This window comes from Parasteatoda tepidariorum, chromosome X1, assembly GCF_043381705.1.
Source record: "Parasteatoda tepidariorum isolate YZ-2023 chromosome X1, CAS_Ptep_4.0, whole genome shotgun sequence".
Taxonomy (NCBI): Eukaryota; Metazoa; Arthropoda; class Arachnida; order Araneae; family Theridiidae; genus Parasteatoda; species Parasteatoda tepidariorum.
In genome coordinates this window covers 72,674,568-72,695,419 of record NC_092214.1, presented here as the reverse complement: position 1 = coordinate 72,695,419, position 20,852 = coordinate 72,674,568, and the positions used below count along the sequence as shown (strand labels likewise).

General features: G+C 28.5%; 1 protein-coding gene across 6 annotated transcripts in view; it reads right to left on the bottom strand.

Annotated features, from left to right (window-relative positions):
• The window catches only part of LOC107452167 (transcription factor CP2-like protein 1), a 106,085-nt gene that overhangs the window by 3,769 nt on the left and 81,464 nt on the right, over positions 1–20,852 (bottom strand). For 3 of the 6 annotated variants that reach the window (XM_021147816.3, XM_043048190.2, XM_043048189.2), the window contains exons 15-18: positions 8,908–8,998; positions 8,796–8,836; positions 4,553–4,695; positions 44–95 (exon numbers count right to left, since the gene is read on the bottom strand). In XM_021147816.3, the coding sequence (XP_021003475.2) occupies positions 44–95; positions 4,553–4,695; positions 8,796–8,836; positions 8,908–8,998 (327 nt within the window). Of the gene's footprint in view, positions 1–43; positions 96–4,552; positions 4,696–8,795; positions 8,837–8,907; positions 8,999–14,599; positions 14,694–20,852 lie in introns of all 6 variants that reach the window. The other 3 variants (XR_011638152.1, XR_011638153.1, XM_043048191.2) reach the window with 2 other exon arrangements.

The following is a 20,852-nucleotide window of genomic DNA, read 5'->3' as shown; positions in this document are numbered from 1 at the left end:
TAAAAATGAGCAATAAAACTGCACTGTTTATAAAGAATAGTACCTTCAATACATTCAATGACAAACAGTGAATCTTGAATCATATTACTAACAACCTATGAAGAGAAATAAATATAAGATATTTTTGTTATAAAACTTCATCTCTAAAAGAGATTTTTAGTTAAAGAAATATAACATTGGCAAAGAAGTTTCCTCTGTACTGAAAATATGCATGAGAACATGTAAATTAGGCCAAATTAAAAACCTAATTCCTTATAAATGTTAAGGGGATGTTTCATAATTTGAAAAACATATTTGATTTGAATGGTCAAACGCTAATTTTATTTAGAAAAAATCAAAAATTTGCATCTCTTTCAAATAAGAAGAGTTACAACTGTATAATACAATATAATTATTAGATACCCTATTAATTAATAAACTTTATTTAACAAGCACTCTAAATTAGAGATGTACCAGGTCAGGGTACCTGGTGAAAATAGAATATTTTACCCTCCAGTTCTGGATACCCCATAAAATTTAGATTTATTACTTGGCTAGTTCAGGGTATCTGGTAAAATTTACATGTATTACTTGGCTGGTTCTGGGTACCTAGCGGAGTATTATAGGATTATGCAAAGCAATATAAAAATCATTACTTTTGATCAAATATATATTTTACAGGATATAGTTTTCAAGAGATTTCCTGCGCTTACATAAATAAAAACACATGTTTAGATTTATTTTTAAACTAAATTTTGAGAAAAAAATTTATAAGAAATTTGTATGTAGAATAATTTGTGTAAAACTTTGCTATGAAGTGGAGACATCTGCTAATCCCTGATTAATTAGGTTTTCATTTAATTTAGTACTTAAATTTTAAATAGCATTTAAATGTAGGATATTTTAAAAAATATCTAAATGAAATGACAGTTTATTGAATGAAAGTTTTAACTCCCAGAGCTTAATTTTTAATCATCTTATAACTATAAATGTAATTTATGTGCAATGAAATCACCTATAGTACTATCTCTTTATCTTTTCAATACTCTGTGAGAAATTTTATGTTATTTCCAATATTAAACAGAAGAATAACATAGAAGATATTTGCTGTCTTTAAAATTATGATTCAATCGCCTTATCCAAGAAATTTTGAAACCCCAAAAGAAAAAGTAACTTCTCGATTAAGCAACAAAAAAAGGCTAAGTTTGCTTTCATAAAGAACTTTTCTATGAAACCAATGCATATTTGAGTACATGTGGGGAAAAAACATCAAAAAAACTTTCATGGTTAATCCGATGTTAAGGTCTTTTACCATAGTGGTTGGGAATTGAATTCATTGAGCCATAATGAGTAAGAAACTTGCTTTCCAGTAAAAATTTAGTTTAAAGTTATTGATGGCCAATTTCATTCATACATTCTTCTTTATAATATTAAATGTAAATCAACTTATACTGGAAATGTAATAAAATATTTCTAAGTGAGTTTTTGATTTAGTTAAAAAAAATTGTCAATATTTGTTAAACTAATTGTGTCAGTTATAGCTTGAGCTATTATGTACCAGGAAATTAATCTTAAATTAATATTAGCATTCAAATATAGAATGCATTATTTGTAAGAAAATATTCATTATCTGTTTAAAACTGTTGTCCAAATTATCTATGCATGTAATAAAATAATTTGTTTGTGTATGTGTCTGTATAACCAGATTGTGAGGATACTGTAGGCACTAAAAATACAACACTCAATATGAAACTAAATGAGCACAATTGTAAACAAATGAGAAAGCCCTATTTTCAATTTAATTTTTAATTCAGAAACATTTAAAAAGGGGAATTTTCTCATTGGTTTAGCGGAAGTCATTGTTTTAAATTTAACTGCAAACAATTCAGTTTTGCCAAATATTTTAAAGATAACATTTGTGATGTTTGCTAGCCTATAGCTTTACTCAAAAAGGTTGTTTATTGCGATTGGTAATACTTATTTATTTTTCATTCATGTTACCAAATTATCTGAATGATTAACATGATTGAGGTAGCATAGGCGGAATACCACTATCCATGATCAAATTAATATTTCTAAATTATCTTTAAATCACATGTTTATAGCTCATTTTCAAACATTCATGCTGAAGCGACAATTTTCTTTCCACTATCAGTTGGAACTGGTAGATTGATTGCTGTCATCAGTATTGCATTAATTGTAATAGAAGCTAACTATCATGATTTGAAATCAAAGTTTTTTTTGTAAATAAATAAGAACTCATAGATTACTTTCCTTAGAAGAAATTAGATTTGTAAACTTGAATTTTTATCCTATGCTGTTATTTTTGTACAGAACTTATTGCAAGGTATGTTTATATGATTTTAGATATTTTTAAAATTACTCACTTAAAAATGGTTTAAAAACTAAACTCAGTGGCGCGACAGCCCATAGAGGGTCAAGGCCTACTGTGCCCATCTCAGTTTTCTTGATCTAGGGCTCTGGGGTGCAGGAGCAGATGTTCCGGTTAGGTGGTCAGCCAAACGCGTAACCCCCAGTGTTTAGTTCCCAAGCGTGCTTGGTACTCATTTATCGACCCACTGAAGGGATGAATTGCTGTGTCAACCTTGCCCGGCCTGAGGATCGAACCAGGGACCTGTGGCACGACAGCGCGAAGCGCTACCGCTCAGCCACCGGGCATCTAAAAATTGTTTACATAACGCTAAATCTGTTACCAAAAGAGTCTGTTACCTTAATGTTACGACAATTTAAAAGCATGATTAAGGTGCTTGAAGTCTCAATTTTGAACCGCATGTTCTTTATAAAATAATTGGGAAAAAAGTTTAATTTTCATACTTTGTTAGTATCAGAGTATTTACCCTAATTGACTAAAGTCCAACAACACATTTTAATAAAGATGGAAGTGCAAAATTAGGTCCATGCCTTTTTTATGAGATAATAAAAAATTATTCTATGAAATGTTAAGCTCACAAATCCAAATAATAATGCATATTGCTCATATGCTGAAAGCAAATTTAGTCTAAAAGAAGAGGAATAAACATCTATGGCATTTTTCAACAGCTTTTTTTCATTTTATTCATGATGATTTTATTAACTATAAAAAATATCAATATTCTACCTGTTTTTAATTTTGCATTTATTTAACGATCATATTAATTCAGTTAAAATAGTTTTCATCATTAAAGTTTTTGAATTTTTATGTCCATTAAGAAGAAATTTCTCTTTAGCAAACATATTTCTCTGTCTTGATAATGTCCACTTTACCCAGATTTCCCTGAATAAAAATTCTGAACAAGAGTAAAATATGTTGCACAATAACAGTTATTTCAGTTTGATTATTAAAATGGTCATGGAATACACAGATTTCCAAAAGTAGATTTTTTTTTTAATAGTCGTAAGGTAGTAGTCTTAATAATCTGAAAATGGCTGTGTTGAACATAGATGAGTTTTACCTGGTACTAGATACCTGATAAAATAAGACGGGTCTCGATTTTGAGATTAAAAACAGTTTCCAGGTAACCAGTAATGGGTAATGAAATTCTTTTGCTCGGTCCGGGTAATAACTGGGCAATGAAAAGCTGGCCAGATAATGGGTAATTGCCGGGTACCCAGTATATCTCTACTCTTAATAAAAAATTTTATATTTTTCGATAAGATAAGAATATGCTTAGAGCTTATTAAGGTGGCTGTAGATGAAGGTCTGTATAATTCAAATAACAGTTTCTTAACATTTGCTACTTTATAGAGAAAATAATGAACTAGCTGAAATGTACAAAAACTAAATTTACAGCTTAAGTTCAATGGATAAAAAATAACATTGTGAGATTTATGTCCGGTATTGACTTAATCCAAGATATATTCACCAAGGATCAATTTTATATTGAAGACAGTCAAAGATTTCAGGAATTTCTCTGTTAACTAAAAGTCTCAATACATGATTTTTCTGTCCAATAAGTATGTGCCAACAACAATTGGAAACAATTTTAGACCTTTATCTTTTATGTTATATAGAGATGTAACAAAAACAGAAAAATATAAGCTTAAAATTTCCATAATGCTTATAGTTCCACATTAAATTCTGTATTCTTATTAAGAAAATAATGGCGCGGTGGATGAGTGGCAGCGCTTCACGCTTCCGTGCCACAGGTCCTGGGTTCAGTCCTCGGGTCGGGCAAGGTTGACTCAGCCTTTCATCCCTTCAGTGGATCGATAAATGAGTACCAAGCATGCTTAGGAACTAAACGCTGGGGGTTCCGCTTTCAGCTGACCGGAACATCTGCTCCTGCACCCCAGAGCCCAAGTTCAAGAAAACTGAGATGGGCACAGTAGGCCTTGGCTCTCTGTGGGCTGTCGCGCCACTCAGATAAGTTTTTAATGAAACAAGTCGATAGATTGGAAGACTTGTGATTTGGCTATCAATGTCAGTCATTTTAAATAATTCACATTTAAAGTTCCTCAGAATTTTTTTTGACTAACTGTTAGAAATTCAGATTTTTTTATCTAATAATTTCCCTTTTTAAGCAAAGAAAGCAGGTAAAAGGTGTGAAAGAGTTAAAATGAAAAGTTTTTTTACCTCATCAGTAACTATGACACGTGTATCTCCTGGTCCACTTGCATAAAACTCACAACTGCAATCTGATGGAAGACCACAAAATATTTTTATTTTTGTAAATAATTCATGGACCTTGGATGACTTTAAATAAATGGCACTATAAGCTGAAATATAATTGTAAAACGTTAATTATTTTACATAATAGAATAGACAGACAACTTTTCATCTTTCTATAACAGCTACTATTAATTTTTTATTATTTTCATAATCACTACTGTATTAATTTTTCTATTCCATGATTTTTTCTTTAATCTACCTAAGATAGCACTTTTCTATAAAACTGAGGATCACAAGTTAATTTCAGATGAATTATCTTTGCAAATATGCTTCATAGTTTTAATTTTAATATTTTATAAATTTATTAATACAAATAAGTCTTTGCTGTGTGGCTCTGGGAGGTAGTAGACAAAAGGTGATGTAGTGAGAACAGCAAAAGTACAGAAAAAGAACTTTTCTTTTTTTAAAAAAAATAGGATATGTTTGTTCTTTTATTGTTATATGTAGGTTTTTTAAGGCATATTAGTTTCCTTGAATTAATCCTAGCTTCTTAATTTTTTATTATAATTTTTACCTTTATTTTTTTTAAATGAAAATCAGCAATATTTGAGTAAAACTTTCAAATTACCTTTTTAACAAAAGTAGAAATATTAAATAAAGCAATTTTATTCATTAAAAAAATATAGAGCGTATTAGTTTTTTTTATTATTGCATATTAGTTTTTCAGAATTAATCATACTGTTTGTCTACGATAGGTACTCTGACCGACACAAAGTCTGCGACAGTCTGGTGCTATGGAAACAAGAAGAGGGCATTTTAGGGAGGGTAGCTTCGATGATAGCTTGTATGGGAAGTATACCAGATTGGCTGACTCAGTCACCAGTAGGAGACTTATTTATTCTGATTCAATAACTTTTTTAAGACTCGCATGGATATTTCTTTCTTACTTGAAATGATTCTCTCTACTCAATCGGTTGTTATTTTTTAAATACAGAAGAAAAAAAGTGAACAAATTCTGACATTAAGGGTAGTACATGTTTTTTTAATTTTACGATATTTATTATGAATGTTCATTGATTGTTAGATGGTTTAATTTCTAAACTTGCACATTTTTTAAAGCAGTTAATTTATTTTATTATTTGAGTTTTCTGGAAAAAGTGAAGTGCTTAAACTTATTAACTCTGATTTTAAAAGGAGATAAAACTTTTGTTGAAAATGGAAATAAGTAACGTTATCTGTGCCGAAAAAATATTAAATATCTTTGTTTTTATTATTTGTTTTTTAATTTTTTTTTAAACTGAAAGCAAGTTACCGCAAATAGAATGAAATCTAAAACTATCAACGATGATTTTTATCAGCACCCATCAAACCATCTGAAATTTTTTTTTTGTTGCTTAAATTACGTTTTCTTACTAGTATTTTAATGTAACCTGTATAGTTTTTCTCACTATTTATTAAAAAAAAAAATAATTCTAACAGATTTTTATTAGCAAATTTATTTTTTTTCTTTATAACCAATTTACTATGCAAGATAAATTTATAGATGAGTTATTTATTAATAAAACATTGAGCTTGCTTAAAGCAATTTTATACAATTTCCCTACATATCCTATTTATCAATCATTACATAGAAGTAACAATTTTAATTTGTCATTGAGTAAAAATTTTAATAGCTGTTACACCCAAAATTTAATATCATAATTTTTACATTTTTTGTTGTTTTTTGAAAAGTATATATTATACAAAACAATAGCCCAAAATGATTTCTTTTTATTTAATTTATTTTACAAGATGTTAACAATTAAATTTTAAAGCTCTTTTTAATTAAAAAATAAAAAATCTAAGAATAGAATAAATGGATTTTAAAAAATTGTATCTCATTTTACGCGGAAGTTCTTGAAGTTTTTGATAAAATAGTTATAAATAAAATATATTCTTCTAGTTCCAAGTTTGAACTCAAAAAATTATGTAAATAAATTATAAATAACTAATTATTCATAATATTATTCACCTAATATTATAAATTTATTATTTGCTATAATGTTTGTTATTTTGTGAAACATTAGTTGATGTTTTTAAATTCCCTCCAAATCTACCGATACAGCGCGATTGAGCGATCAGCGGAGTGGCAGAGTGAGCTGCAGTGCAGCGTTTCGCGAAAAAAGATAAAACTTTTTATGGAATTGTGATCCATATTTTTTTAGAAGCCATTTTGTTCAGAATAAAATTTACTTTAAAATTGGTTTTGTTTGAACTTTGTACGACATTAACGACATTTTTGTTTTTCATTTTACAACATAATTTTGCAATAAAAATTAAATTTTTTAAGCATTTGTTATATTATAATTATTTCTTCAAAAACTTCCAACGCGCAAAATGAGATAATTTTTTTTTAAATCCATTCATTCTATCCTTAGATATTTATTTTTTAATTAAAAAGAGCTTTGAAATTTAATTGTTAATATCTTGTAAAATAAATTAAATAAAAAAAAATCGTTTTGGGCTATTGTTTTGTATAATATATACTTTTTAAAAAACAACAAAAAATGTAAAAATTATGATTTCAAATTTTGGATGCTTACCGCTATTAAAATTTTGACTCTTTTAAAAAAGAAAAAATCGAACGATCTAAACGATGTTTCAGGTGCGAATACTTATTTCTCTTCACTCTAGAGCTAACACAATAGACCGAAGAAAGAGGTCTCATTTTCTCGCGCCAAAACCAGTCTTAAGGAGGGACTCGCACCCCTACTTGAAATAATCATANAACGATCTAAACGATGTTACAGGTGCGAATACTTTTCTCTCTTTGCTCTAGAGCTAACACAATGGACCGAAGAAAGAGGTCTCATGGTCTAATTTTCTCTCGCTAAAACCAGTCTTAAAGAGGGACCCGCACCCCTACTTGAAATAATCATACCTCGTTACCATAGTCACCGCCACCCCTCCAGACGAATGTCTGTCAGAGTACCTATCGTAGACAAACAGTAGCTTCACAATTTTTTTAATAGTATATTCTTTTATTTTTTAATGAAAAACAGTAATATTTGAGAAAAACTTTCAAATTACACTTTTAACAGAGGAAAAAAAAATACTAAATAAAGCAGTTTTATTTTTACTTTGAGTCATTTTCAAACTGTTGATGTTTCCAGAATTCAAATTTAAAAACACGCGTTTATTTATATATAATAATGTTACAGTTATAAGTGTTATTATTGTTTTTAAAGGATAAGAGTAATTTTTTGCACAAGTAAAATTAATGATTAACGGGAAAATAATGAAAATTTAAAACAAACAGCTCTATTTAAAATAATGTGACTTTGATTTTTTTTAAATGATTGTAAAAGATATGATGGCTACATCACTGGGATGAGAGCACCTAAAATAAATAGTTGTTGCAAATATGTTTTGCAAATTTGCACAATGAATCCTATATTTTTTTTATATTATTTTTATGCATGCAAAATGGGGAGGCTGAGCTTGTTTTTTGACTGCCAGTGCAATAAAAATTTAACTTCATAAAAATAAGATTAGCAGCTTAACTTAACAAGTAACAACTTAAAAATTAATTTTAGCTATAACTGGTAAGAACAGAATTAAAAGTCTAAATGCTATCATTGGTTGAACTAGTTGGTTGCATGCAAATATCTTTCTCATTTCTGATTATATTAGCAGTGTGAGTTTCACAATTTTGTAAGAAATGTTTCAATTTGTGCAATTAGTACTTGAGATAAAATATTCAATTGGGAACTAATATTTTTGGTTTTAGTTACTTTCTAAAATCTTCATCATTAGCACAAAATAACTCTCATATTTATCACCTGCTTCCTAAACCAGTAAATTACAACTTAGAAAAATATCATATTTGAGACAAAAACTACTTAGGATGCAAGTAATTCCTTATTTTTGTGTTAAGTTTTAAAACTTTAAATATTATTTTATTAAGTCATTATTTAATTATTTGATTTGAGGCATGTGCTTGAGTAGATGGAAATTAGTAATTGCTTACATAAGTGTCTATGGAATAATTATGAACCCTTGCATTCACAAGTGTCCTATGAAATTATTTATCTGAATTAATGAAAAGTGTTTAACTAGAAATAGTAAAATTTCTACAAAATAAATAAAGTTAAATATTTTCAGAATTAAATTTATTATTTCTGCATAGACATGAAAAAAAATATAAAAATCAAATTTTATACAAAACCTTTTTGTGATGGTAATCGTACATACGTAGTCAAATATCCTCTAAAATTAAAAAAAGGAATTAATTTCAGAGTTTGAAATTGCTTCGAAAAACAATTTAAAAAATTACGCACTTTCTATGAAGAGCATTGAAGAGACGTATACCATTTGCAGTTCCACAAATATCAATCAAGTCACTACGCGTTAAAGACAAAAGATCTTTGCCTAGAAATATAAAATCTTATAAGAACAAACTGAATTTTAATGGCTAAAAGTTTCTTAAATTTGAAAAGCATAAAAAATATTTAAAACAGAATTTCAAAAATTATTTTCAGTTATAGAATTGTTTCATAAAGTCTTTATATTACCTGTATGCAATTTTTTTCAGTTTAAATTCAACCCATAAACAATTTTAAACTTTCTATACAATAATATTCTATTAAAACTAATTTAACATATATTTCTACAGATACTTAATATAAAATATGTACTTTAAAAGTAAACTTATATAGTATTTTAATGTAATACATAAAATAAATAAGTAGAATGCGAGAAAAAAAATTTTAACAATCAAATAAATAGTTTTTATTAGTTACGAAAGGTATTTCATTAGCTTCATTTCTCAAAAGAAAATTTTCATGTAGCAAAAATAAATAGCATTGTACTTTAATTACATTTTGATTTTAATTAAGTAGGAAGAGAATAAAGAACATACAAAAAAAGAAGTCTTAAGAATAAACATATTAAAGCAATTACAAAAATATCACCAACTTTGGGGAAAGTATAGTTACAAACATAACAGGGAAAAATATGGATTTAACAATATTAGAATAAACAAACATCTTGTTACCCCATTAAAAAACAACCAAGATCATTAGATTTGTAACTTCTATGCTAGTTAAGCTGACAGTTAAAATCCATATAAATTGATGTGACTCCATAATAAGCAAAGGAAAGACTACTAAATGAACAAATAAATGGAAAAAACTAAGACCATTTAACGTAGCTGTATTATTTTCAAGGAAACTACATTTTATTTCTTTCCTCTCTTTTATTTTTTGATGGTTTCTCACACTTTATTATTATCATATCTTGCATAGAACATTTTATGTTTGTTTTACCTTTTGTGAGATTTTTACTTTCAGTTTGAGACAATATCGTGGCATCCAACTATTGTATACTCAGTCTAACCCTAAGGTCTTCATAATTTGAAATGTAAGAAATTTTGAAAAATTATTTTTCAAAGATTCTGTAATTTTATTGGAAATTTTACTTCTTTTTATCATGTATTTCAATCTTGGGAAAAGGAATTTCTTTACCTTTTTAATTTTGCTCCAGCAAATTTATTTCCTGAATTGAATATCTTTATTTTCTGAATTTCTTTAGCTGTTAAAAAAATACTTTGAACAAGTTATACAAATTGAACTTTTAAGGTAGGTCCTCTAAGTTTTCATGTAATTAAGTTTTCAGTATGTGTTAATGTCATTAAGTTTTCATTAGATTGAGCACACACACATTTGAAAACATCATGAGGGGTTGCCAGAGCCTCCAAAGAGGTTGGACTTCTGTCTGTTGGTCCGCGGGAGGTATTTTATTTCCCTCCTACCACCCAAAGGTATTAGCCGATGGAGGCATTCCCCGATCCGCCACCTGGGGACGCGCTCTCTAGGGGTTACAGGCTCTCTCGAGAAAAATGGTCAAGAGACCTTAAACTAGTCATTAATCCTAACAAGACTAAACTCAGCATGTTCAGCACTGACAGAAAGCACTGGCACACATTTTGTCCTAATATAACAAAGTGTTAAACACACCCATAGAAAAGATTTCTAACCCAATGTACCTCGGGATAATACTTGACGAAGAGCTTCGTTTTCTCCACCACATTCAAGAGTGTTCTAATAGAGCACTAAAAAAGCTCAACATCCTTAGGAGGCTTTGTGGCACAAAATGGGATGCTGCACCAAAAACTACTTACACAACTCTTATAAGACCATTAATGGAATATGCCACACCTGTATGGTCACACTCCTCCTCTACTTCAAGAGAAAGATTCGATAAAGTACAAGCGAAAGCTGCAAAAATAATGTCTGGTGCTGCCTCATCAACAAACAACTCAAGAATTCAAGAGGATGCGGTTTGGTCCCTCTGGAAGAAAGGAGACAAATGTTAACTGTTAAATTTACAAATAACGCCCATAGTCTTGACGAGGGGCACATTTCACATCGTACTATTATAAACTGGAATAAAAAATCTAGACTCAATAGGTCATCTCCCCTTCAGTTTGACAGGGCCATCAGAGAAAAAATTCACCTTAAACCTGAGGACTTTCTTTTTAGAAACGAAACTCCTGCTATTGGAGTTGTTCCAGATAATACGACAATCTGTCTAGAACTCATCGAGCCCTGTTCGAAAAAAGATCATGCGAATAAACTCAAGGAAATTGGGATGAAAACTATCGACTCTCTATCTGGCCTCAATCATATCAAGGCTTTTACTGATGGATCTTCTGACTCCACTTTCACCAACGGAGGTGCGGGAGTGGTACTGCTCCTACCAGATGATCAAAAACAAGAGATCGCAACTGGTGCTGGAAAAAACGCATCTATCTTTACGGCAGAATTGATAGCCATTTCTACAAGAATCGAAACGTACATCAATCTTGAACCTTCGGAGCAGCTTAGTGGTATCACCATCATCAGCGACTGCAGGTCTGCCTTACAGGCCCTCAGCAAAGGTACCTCAAGCCTAATCCTGAATATCATAGAACAACTTGGACAACTTCAGCGTCTCCGGAAAAAATGCTTCTTGCAGTGGATTCCCGCCCATGTGCCCTAGAGTTCAATGAAATAGCTGATTCCTTGGCTAAAAATGCCAGAATCAAAATACAATCCCAACCACGTTGGCAGATGCAAATGCTTTTGCAAACTATTCACCCCTTTAAAATTCAAAGCTCACGATCAAATAACTAATCTTGACATCGATAGGAAGACAGCCACTACTCTGATCAGACTAAGAGCAAAACATCATAAAAACATGAAAATTTCTACAGATGGGACTAGAAAATATCAAAACTGTGGCAACTGTCTTAATGTGGAACTGACACCATATCATGTTTTTAACTGCCTTGCAATCACTGCAGGCCTTCACCTCTTAAACAACCCCACAGAAGAGGATTTGTATTCATTTAATGCTACAGAAATAACAAAAACTATTCAAACACACCATGAAATATGACTCAATAGAGGATACAACACCAACCAACCAACCATTAGATTGAGCACAGAAAAATCTCATCCACTTGATAAACATGCAATTTTTTCTCTCCATGTAGTAAACCCTAGTGTCAATGAAAAAGTCCTCAAAAAGGCAAATTTATCCAAACATTTAAATTTCATTAAAAATTGCAAATATATGGACATAAACGTCTTACATCTATTTATAAGCTGTTTGTAAAATAATAAATATTTAAATCATATTGTTGTTTGATTCTTGTTATCTGGTGCTTTTAATTTTGATCTTCAAATTTACATGAAAAACTAAGCTATTATACAAAGTGTTTTTTTTTAAATAATGCTGCCATTATTGATTTGATATATTGGAACTGAAAATTTGACAACAGATTAAAAATCCACAGATTTCTTTTGTTGTTGGCTATTTTAGATTATATTAGAGTATTTGGAAACTCTTTCACCCTATGTTGATATACCAATAAGTGAGCAACTTCATTTCTGATTTTATGGTTTGTCTGAAGCTATAAATATGGAACAAATTTAAACTATGAATGAGAAGAATTTGGGCCGGAAAATCAAGAGGTATTGATTTTAGTAGAGTTTTAGGCAAGAAATCTGAATCAGTAACTTAACTGAAAGGTTTCTTTCAATGACCAGCTTTAAGTCATTAAGACTGATAAATGGTAAAACAGATTTTTCAGCCTCCTATTCATATAGACTTCAAGCCTTATATGGTTAAATAAAAATAAGTTCAATGAATCTTATTGCATAAAAATGAAGTTTTTTTTTACCAGAAATAAATTTTTAAAAAATAACTTCAAATTTTACATTTGTTTGACAAACTTCGTTTTAAAGTTGGCAAAATGCAAAAATCTGATGAGTCAATCTTGAACCAGCAAACTATATTTTTATACTATATTAAAACTTTCATTATTCAAGGAATTAAGTGATTTGGAACTATGAAGTCATTTCTATGGATAATTTACGAAATAGTAAAAAGAAAGTTCGCCTTTTTTTGTGTTTCAATATATATATTTTTTAATCTTGTTATTGATATTTAATTGCTGCAAAATGGAATAGAAAACTGCAAGGATTAGAAGTTTCTGCAGAAAAAATATTACAAGATCTGACTGTTTTGGGCGAACAAATCAGTTGTGGTAGAGAACCTTTCGTAAACACCAGGAGAGTATTTAGTGGGAATAAATTTATTTAGTAAAAATTTTAAAGACAGAATTTGGAAAAATAAAATTTATCATAAGGAATCTAGAGCAGATAAAATCTATTGAGAAAAAATCCCACAGACAGGATCTTTCATGAAAGAAATATCACTAGAATTAGTTTAGTTTACAGCATTTTGTGTAGTTTCCTAGAGTGAAATTTTGTTCCTTAACAAAATTTTGAATATTCAAAAATTACTGTGTACATGCATTAAGCAAATTCAACTCTCATTAAACACTAGTCTGATTTCTTTCTTTCTTATAGGAAGTTAAATTCACATCATTAGAGTTTATATTTTTATCTCACTACTTGAAATTTGTATGAGTTTTAATGAGAAGATATCAAACTTAAGTTGTTAGGTGGAAAAATAAATTTTACAGAATGATATAAGAAAAATATTTATTTTTGTGTAAGAATTGTAGAAGACTGCTTAATTATATAATAATCATGTAAATATCAAAAAGGTTTCTTGGATTTATGGGAGAGTGTAGCTGTTTTCTTATCAAGATTGAATAGGCAAGTTATTTTTAAAATAACAATGATGGTCAGAACTGTGCTTTTCATCATAATTTTATGTTAAAATAGATTTTAAATAACTTCTTATTCATCTAATTTTTTTTTTATATTGTTCATATTGAATATCAAAATTAAAAGTTTGTCTATGAATAGATGTTTCTTAGAATTTTCACAATAGGAAGGTATAAAAAAAAAAAAAACATTGTCAAGAGTTCTTTAATTTTAACTTCATTTGTATAGTTTTTTTTTCTTTTTTTCTGTATAAAACACAATTTAGAGCAAAAGCAACGATTAAGTATAGTTAAAATCAAATTTGTAAACATAATTTCGAAAGATGAAGAATTCTTTAGAAATATTAATTTAATAATCATAATGTGTTGGCAATATGTTTAACATAACATTTAAATAAACAAATATAAAAAATTATCAAAAATCATCAATTACTGCATAATGTACTACCCATATTACATATAATATTTATGAATAAAAAAACATTTCAAAAAAATTACATTTTATTGCAATAAGAATTTATTTTTTTCAATTTAGCATTAATGGGTGAAAACTGATAAGAAACGTTTTAGTTGTGAATTCCTTGCCTAAATTTTACTAGAATCATTGCTGGGGTTCCCAAATTAGAATTCTAAGGAAACTATCTTTCAAGTCACGTTTGTGAAATAATATCTATATGTATATTTCATAAAAGTAGAATGTACGTTTCATATTTGTAAGAAAAAGAATTATAAATAATATAAACATAGTACATAGTTAATAGAACTCGTACTTAATTCATGCAAACACTTTATTTGTAGTTAATACAGAAAACGTAGGTAGGTAAAAATACAAAGGAAAAAAAATAAATTACCTTCCACATGCTTTTGAATTGGCACATTTGTTCGAATTGAAGACAGTCACTCGCAATTCTTCTTTCCCATTAATTTTCGAATGATATTTGTACTCTATAAAAGCAATTGTTGAATATACATAGGAGAATGCGATACCCATTTTTATCCAAAATTTTGTTAAGAACAGAGATCATGAGCACCACAGCTAATATTGTCACCCACTTTGGGAACCCCTGATTTCTAAGGAATTTTCCGGCCCTAATTTTCTTTGGCCTATATTATAACATTTTTATGTATGCTAATATATTTTTCATTATTTGAAAAAAGAAAAATTGAAAAATCAATAAATTTAATGAAATTAAATCGGTGAAAATTTCATGTTTCAATCAAACCACAAAACCAAGACTCACTAAATGGTAGATGTTGTTCAAATAAAACTCCTATGTGTTCTATTATTATAAGGTTATATATTCATTAATTTGTTAAAATATCATTTACTTTTTACAAATAAAATAATTAATAAGTGGCACTCGTTTCTATTCGACTAATTCTAAGCACATTTTTACAATATTTATTTAACATTTTCTAGAAGTTTCATTCCCTAAAAATCCAAATTACTGCAGAAGTTATTTATAATAGAAATGAGCAACTCTAAACAAGAGAGTCACAAACCATACATTAATGACGTATAACTCAAATTTTAAATTTTTGAAATTCAAATTACTATTTCGGGCATTTATTTAAGAGTAAAAAGCAATTTGTGTTCACTGTTATAATATTAAATAAATAAAAAACAAATATTTAGATTTGGAAACAAGGAGTGGCAGCTAACAGAAAAAAATACCACATTAAATTAAAACATAATCATACTATGCTTTTCTTCATGAGGGTACTTTTTATAATACTGCCATAAAAAAGTTGATAAGTATTTTGGTTTTCACTGCATAAGATGTCATTTTTGCAAAGATTTTGTTTGTACTTAGGTATGTTTTAGTAACTCACAGGGCTGTGAATGCAACAAAGGGCTAGGGGGCAGGAGTAAAATAAGGGGCAAAATTATTTTTGGAAATAACAATGTTGAAAATAACATATTATTTAACTCATCGGTTATATTTAAATTTTAAGTCTGAAGTTAAAAATAAAGTACTTTACTTTGGTGTTAAAAATGGTACTATTCAGCAAATTGCCTCACTAAATATCATTTTATCAAAAAATAATGAAAAAAATAACTATAATGTGCTTGTATGTTTTTGTAAATCAATAAAGAAAAGAAAAAGACAAGATCAACAAATTAGCCCCCCCCCAAAAAAATATATAATTTTGTGATTTAAAATAAAAGAAATAAGAAGTTATAAGATTTACTTGCTTATCTTTTGTTAAGAAAAAAAAATAATAAATGCAAGGAAAACTCTAAAGGTAAAAATAAAAAATTTGGTCAAATTGTCTCTATTAGTCATCATATGATATATGTATCACTTATATTTAAACAACAAAAACAAAGGAAATGGTTACATGTTTCCATCCATGCAACACGGAAAAGAACAAAGATAGGGAAAATACAATAATAAACAACCTTCCCCAACACTGAAAGAGAAATGGGGGCCAGTGTTCCCTCAAGCTCCACAGCTCCCGGTAACTCAAACTTATACTTAACATAGATTAGTAACCATTGAATAGTTTCTTTATCTAAAAAAAACTTAATTTTTGTTTTAACAATTTCAATAAATTAATTCTTTTGGAATCTTTACTTTTAATTTTTTGGGAATTTATTTAATGTTTTTATTCATTAATAAAAGCTTAACTGTTCTTTTTTTCTTTGGAAAATCACTTTTAAATTGACTAAATGTTGGTAGTTAAACAAATGAACGAAGGATCAAATCATAAAAGATTTTATTGCTTGTCTAAAAAGATAGATACACATAAATGTTGCTGTCCAGCTTAGACTTAGCCTGCCACAGCTAGGGCCCGGGTTTAATTCCCCATGCCAAAAGCTAGGTGTCTGATCAAACTGCAGTTCCTCTAACTGGACTAGAGTTGTTTAAAATTCCTTTCAAGAGGTTTTTTGAGAGAGTGGTTTCTGGCCATTTAAGAATCTGAAAAGTTCACACACAGTTGTGCAATTTGAAAATGTGGATTTGAAAATGTACACTTGCACAGTATAGTGTGCTCATGTGCCAGCATTGTTTTTGGCGATTCATTATGGATTAAACCAAAACCATTGCTAATAGCCAATTAATGTAGGTTTAGTGCCCTATTAATAACCAAATTAAACATGAATGTATCATTTTATGAGCCCTAAACTAATAGCATAAGAACTGGCAGGCATAAGTAGGAATATAACAAAAAATTGTTCTGGGCACCATATTAATTTTATTGCAATATTTGTTTTGTAATATAGTAATTTGCATAATATGAATCAAAAACAGAACATTTTACGCAGAAAAACCATTATAACTTGTATTATTTCTATATACTTGTTTTGATAGGAAAAAAAAAATTATACTTTTAAACATAAAGTCCTTATAACAGCAAAAGCTTATAAGTTTTATCGACTTGGTATTTGTCTTCTTTGATTGAACATATAAAAAAACGTAGGATAGTAGGACGTGTAAAACATGTCAAGATAGTAGTGTTTACCCCAATTATTTTCGTATTCAACTGGCCTATTTTACTTGGGACATATTTTGAAATTATTGAAAATAGTAAATCTGTGTATTTTTGTCAGTTTAAATAATACATTTTAGTAAAAATTTTACTGAAATAAAAAAATACAGAATTTTCAAAACAAGAAAATAAACTGCAACAAGCAAGTAAACTGCAACTTAGATTTCTTTCTGACTATTTTACAACATATCTGATCAAGTTTTTTATAATTTAGTTTGGTAAAACTAAATTATTAGGAAAATTTTCAATAAATTGTTTTCAGCGGCCTTAAGTCACAACCTTGGAAGACTTTGCAAAAACATAATTTGTTACCTTAAAATGAACTAAAACCTAATACTAGCACATACTAAACCTTCTTGTTATAGAATATACATATAAAATTTATTTTTTTATTTGGTTGTTGACGTTGCACTAAGGCTACACAACTGGGTAAATTGATGACTGTCTGGAATTCATCCTTAATGATGGTACGAAGACAATGTGCAAGCTACATTACCACAATTTATACACTACCACAGATTAGATTGATTTGCACCAAGCTCTCAAACAGCCAAACTTATGTGCAGACCTTCTGGACTCTGAAAACGACAGGGATAAGACATTAGAGCTGAACCCGAGCCAATAGACATAATTGCAGAAAGTAGTATTCTGATCAGATAATCTAGCCTTTAGCATGGCTCAAGATATGGTAGACAAAAACTTAACAACCCACTTTGTTTAGGTAGCTGTAAAATTTATAATTATGACTATTTCAATTATTATGACTAATGTAAAACAAACCACCCAGTGTGGGGACTGTAAATTTATAATTACAATTATGACTGATGACATTATTATCATTAATTCTAATGTTATTAATAAATATATTATTAACTATATTATTAATAAATATATTATTATTAAATATATTATTATAAATTTTAAGGTAACACAAACAAATCAGTGAAAAATTTTTTAGGAAGTGGAATCATCAGGGGATCTGAAAGTGTTCAATACAGGGCCCTACTTTGGCCTTAGTAGAAGCAGATGCCTCATCACTTTCATGCCCGTAGGAAATATTTTGGTTCCTGTTTTTGTCATTATTGGCTCTTTCGTTTCTTTTATGTTAACCCCTAACACCGGGATTGTGAGGTCAGTTTTGACTGACTTTATTGATCAATGCATAGCTAAAAGTTCCCACAAAGTACAATATTTTTGATCACCAGGACTAGACAACATAAAATAAACAAAAAGACTCAAAACTTTCTATTTGTAAATATATAATATTCATTTTACTGTGAATCTGAATACATATCTACTTAATTATCTTGTATATGAACCCAGATGAAATTTAACAAAACTCATACAGATGACAATGGACAAATTTTGTAGATTACTATGGAACAATAATTATAGAAAAGACATGTGTAGCCTAATCTAATATTGCTCCTGATATTGTCCAAAATTTCTCAAACTGTTATCTTCATTCCATCTATTGCTAGGTGCCATTTAACTTGGCAAAAAGTCTTCTCATTTTACTGTATTATCTTTAAGATTTTGAAGTAAAAAAGAATTATAATTCAACTTATATTCCAATAAGTATATCCAATATATAGTAGAAGTATAATCCAATATTTAACTAAGCAAAAATCAAAATAGATACAAATAATTGATAGTGGCCTGAAACAATTGACATGAGCATGGGATGAGGGTCACACATTTTGTTTTTAGAAAACAGTTCATCTATTTTAAGGTGTACACATACATTTATAAATAAATATACATACATATAAAAAATAAATATGCATACATAAAACTCAAAATAAACAAACTGTTTTCAAAAACATGTGTGCCTCTTCACACTACTCCTATGATGATTGCAACCACATTAGTTCCTTTCTTTTATAAAGTTTAGTATTTACTATTTATTAAAATTATTCAATTGAAAAAGAAAATTAAAACTAACTTTTCTTCCTATTAAGCCCAAAAACAATTTGTAACTTCGAATCGTGAAAACCTTTGAGATTCAGAAACCACTATAAGATATTATCTGAAAATGTTTATAATTTTTACAGCTGAATAGTTTTGTTTTCTTAAAAAAAATATTTAATTAAATATTTTTTTTTACTACAAGTTCAGCTTTTGCATACATGAAAAAGTCAATATTAATTAACCATTATTTTTATACACAAAGATACAATCATGAAGAACAATAAGATAATTAAAAAGGTATAAAATTAAAAGACAGGAAGAAAAAATTATTTGTATCCAATATATTAGTTATCAACATAAAAAAGAATAATATCTTTACTAAATACTTGTCTATGCAAAGCTTACACTAACAGAGTTTCACTTGTCAGTAACACTTGCAGTTCCACTGTTATATAAACTGTACTTAGATTAATATACTTTTTTAATTAGAAAAGTCTACACAGGACATACACTAAATTAGACATACATAATCCAGCTTTATTAATTGTGTGAACAACCAATTTTGTAAAAATTAACCTTGAAGCCCACATACTATTAAATAAGCAAGTAAAGAACATAATAACAAGACACCCAGTAACGAATTTTATCAACATATAAGTAATAGAAGATCTGTATAACGCAATTCTATAAACCACATAAACTTTAAGTGTAAACAATGAAAGTTTTAGTTAAAGAAATTTCTGTCATTAAATAAAACTTTACTAATCAAAACTCAATATTTTACCTTTGTTTAATTATTTATTAAGAATTTATAAATTCAAAAGCCAAGCAAACTAAAACTGATAAATTTATTTACTAGTTAGAATGCTTAATAAGATTTAAATGCTTATTAAACTTAAATTTAACTCATATTTTTGTATTTTTAGTTATTTCTATCTAAAAATTATTTCAGAGCATCTTAAAATTAATCTGTTTCAGACTAATATTGCCCATTTAGTAGGCAAGTTTACAGATTTATGACTTGAATTATGTAATGCAGAAATCTATTAAATTAAATTTTTATTTTAATGGTTTGCCATATAAAGATCTTCTACTATATATANATAAAGTAGAAATTTTATTAAATAAATAAATACAAGAAAACACGAAGAAAGTTAAGAAAAACAATAAGTTTCATTTAATGCGCTTAAGCTGCAAGCAAACAGAACTCATTAGATATGTTTAAAAAAAAAAAGGGTAAATTTTATTTAAAAAACCGGAAAAAAGTATATTACTTTTCTTCAGCCCACACGATTATATCCGCAAAGCAGAGTGCTTTCTGATATTGTATCAATAAAGTCGAAGCAAAATATATTAATACAATAGTGTGAGGTACTACATGTAAAAACAGAAAATAAAATAAAATAAAAAGAAAAAACATTAAAAAGGGGGACTATAAAGCAAGTAGCAAAATCAGATCAACTTACACGGGCAGAATATTTTTCAAGAATGATTTAAAAATGTTTTTGCAGAAAGATTGCCAGATTACAAAATATGAAAACAAAAGATGAAAACAAAAGCGCAAATTGAGTGTAACAAGAGGGTTTTAAAGTGTCGTTCTTACTGCACTGTTGAAGTGATTTGTTATTCTGAGTTTTGATTTGTTAGTTACCAAGGATGGGCCCGAAATGGATGTGCGCAAGGTAATATTATACTGGA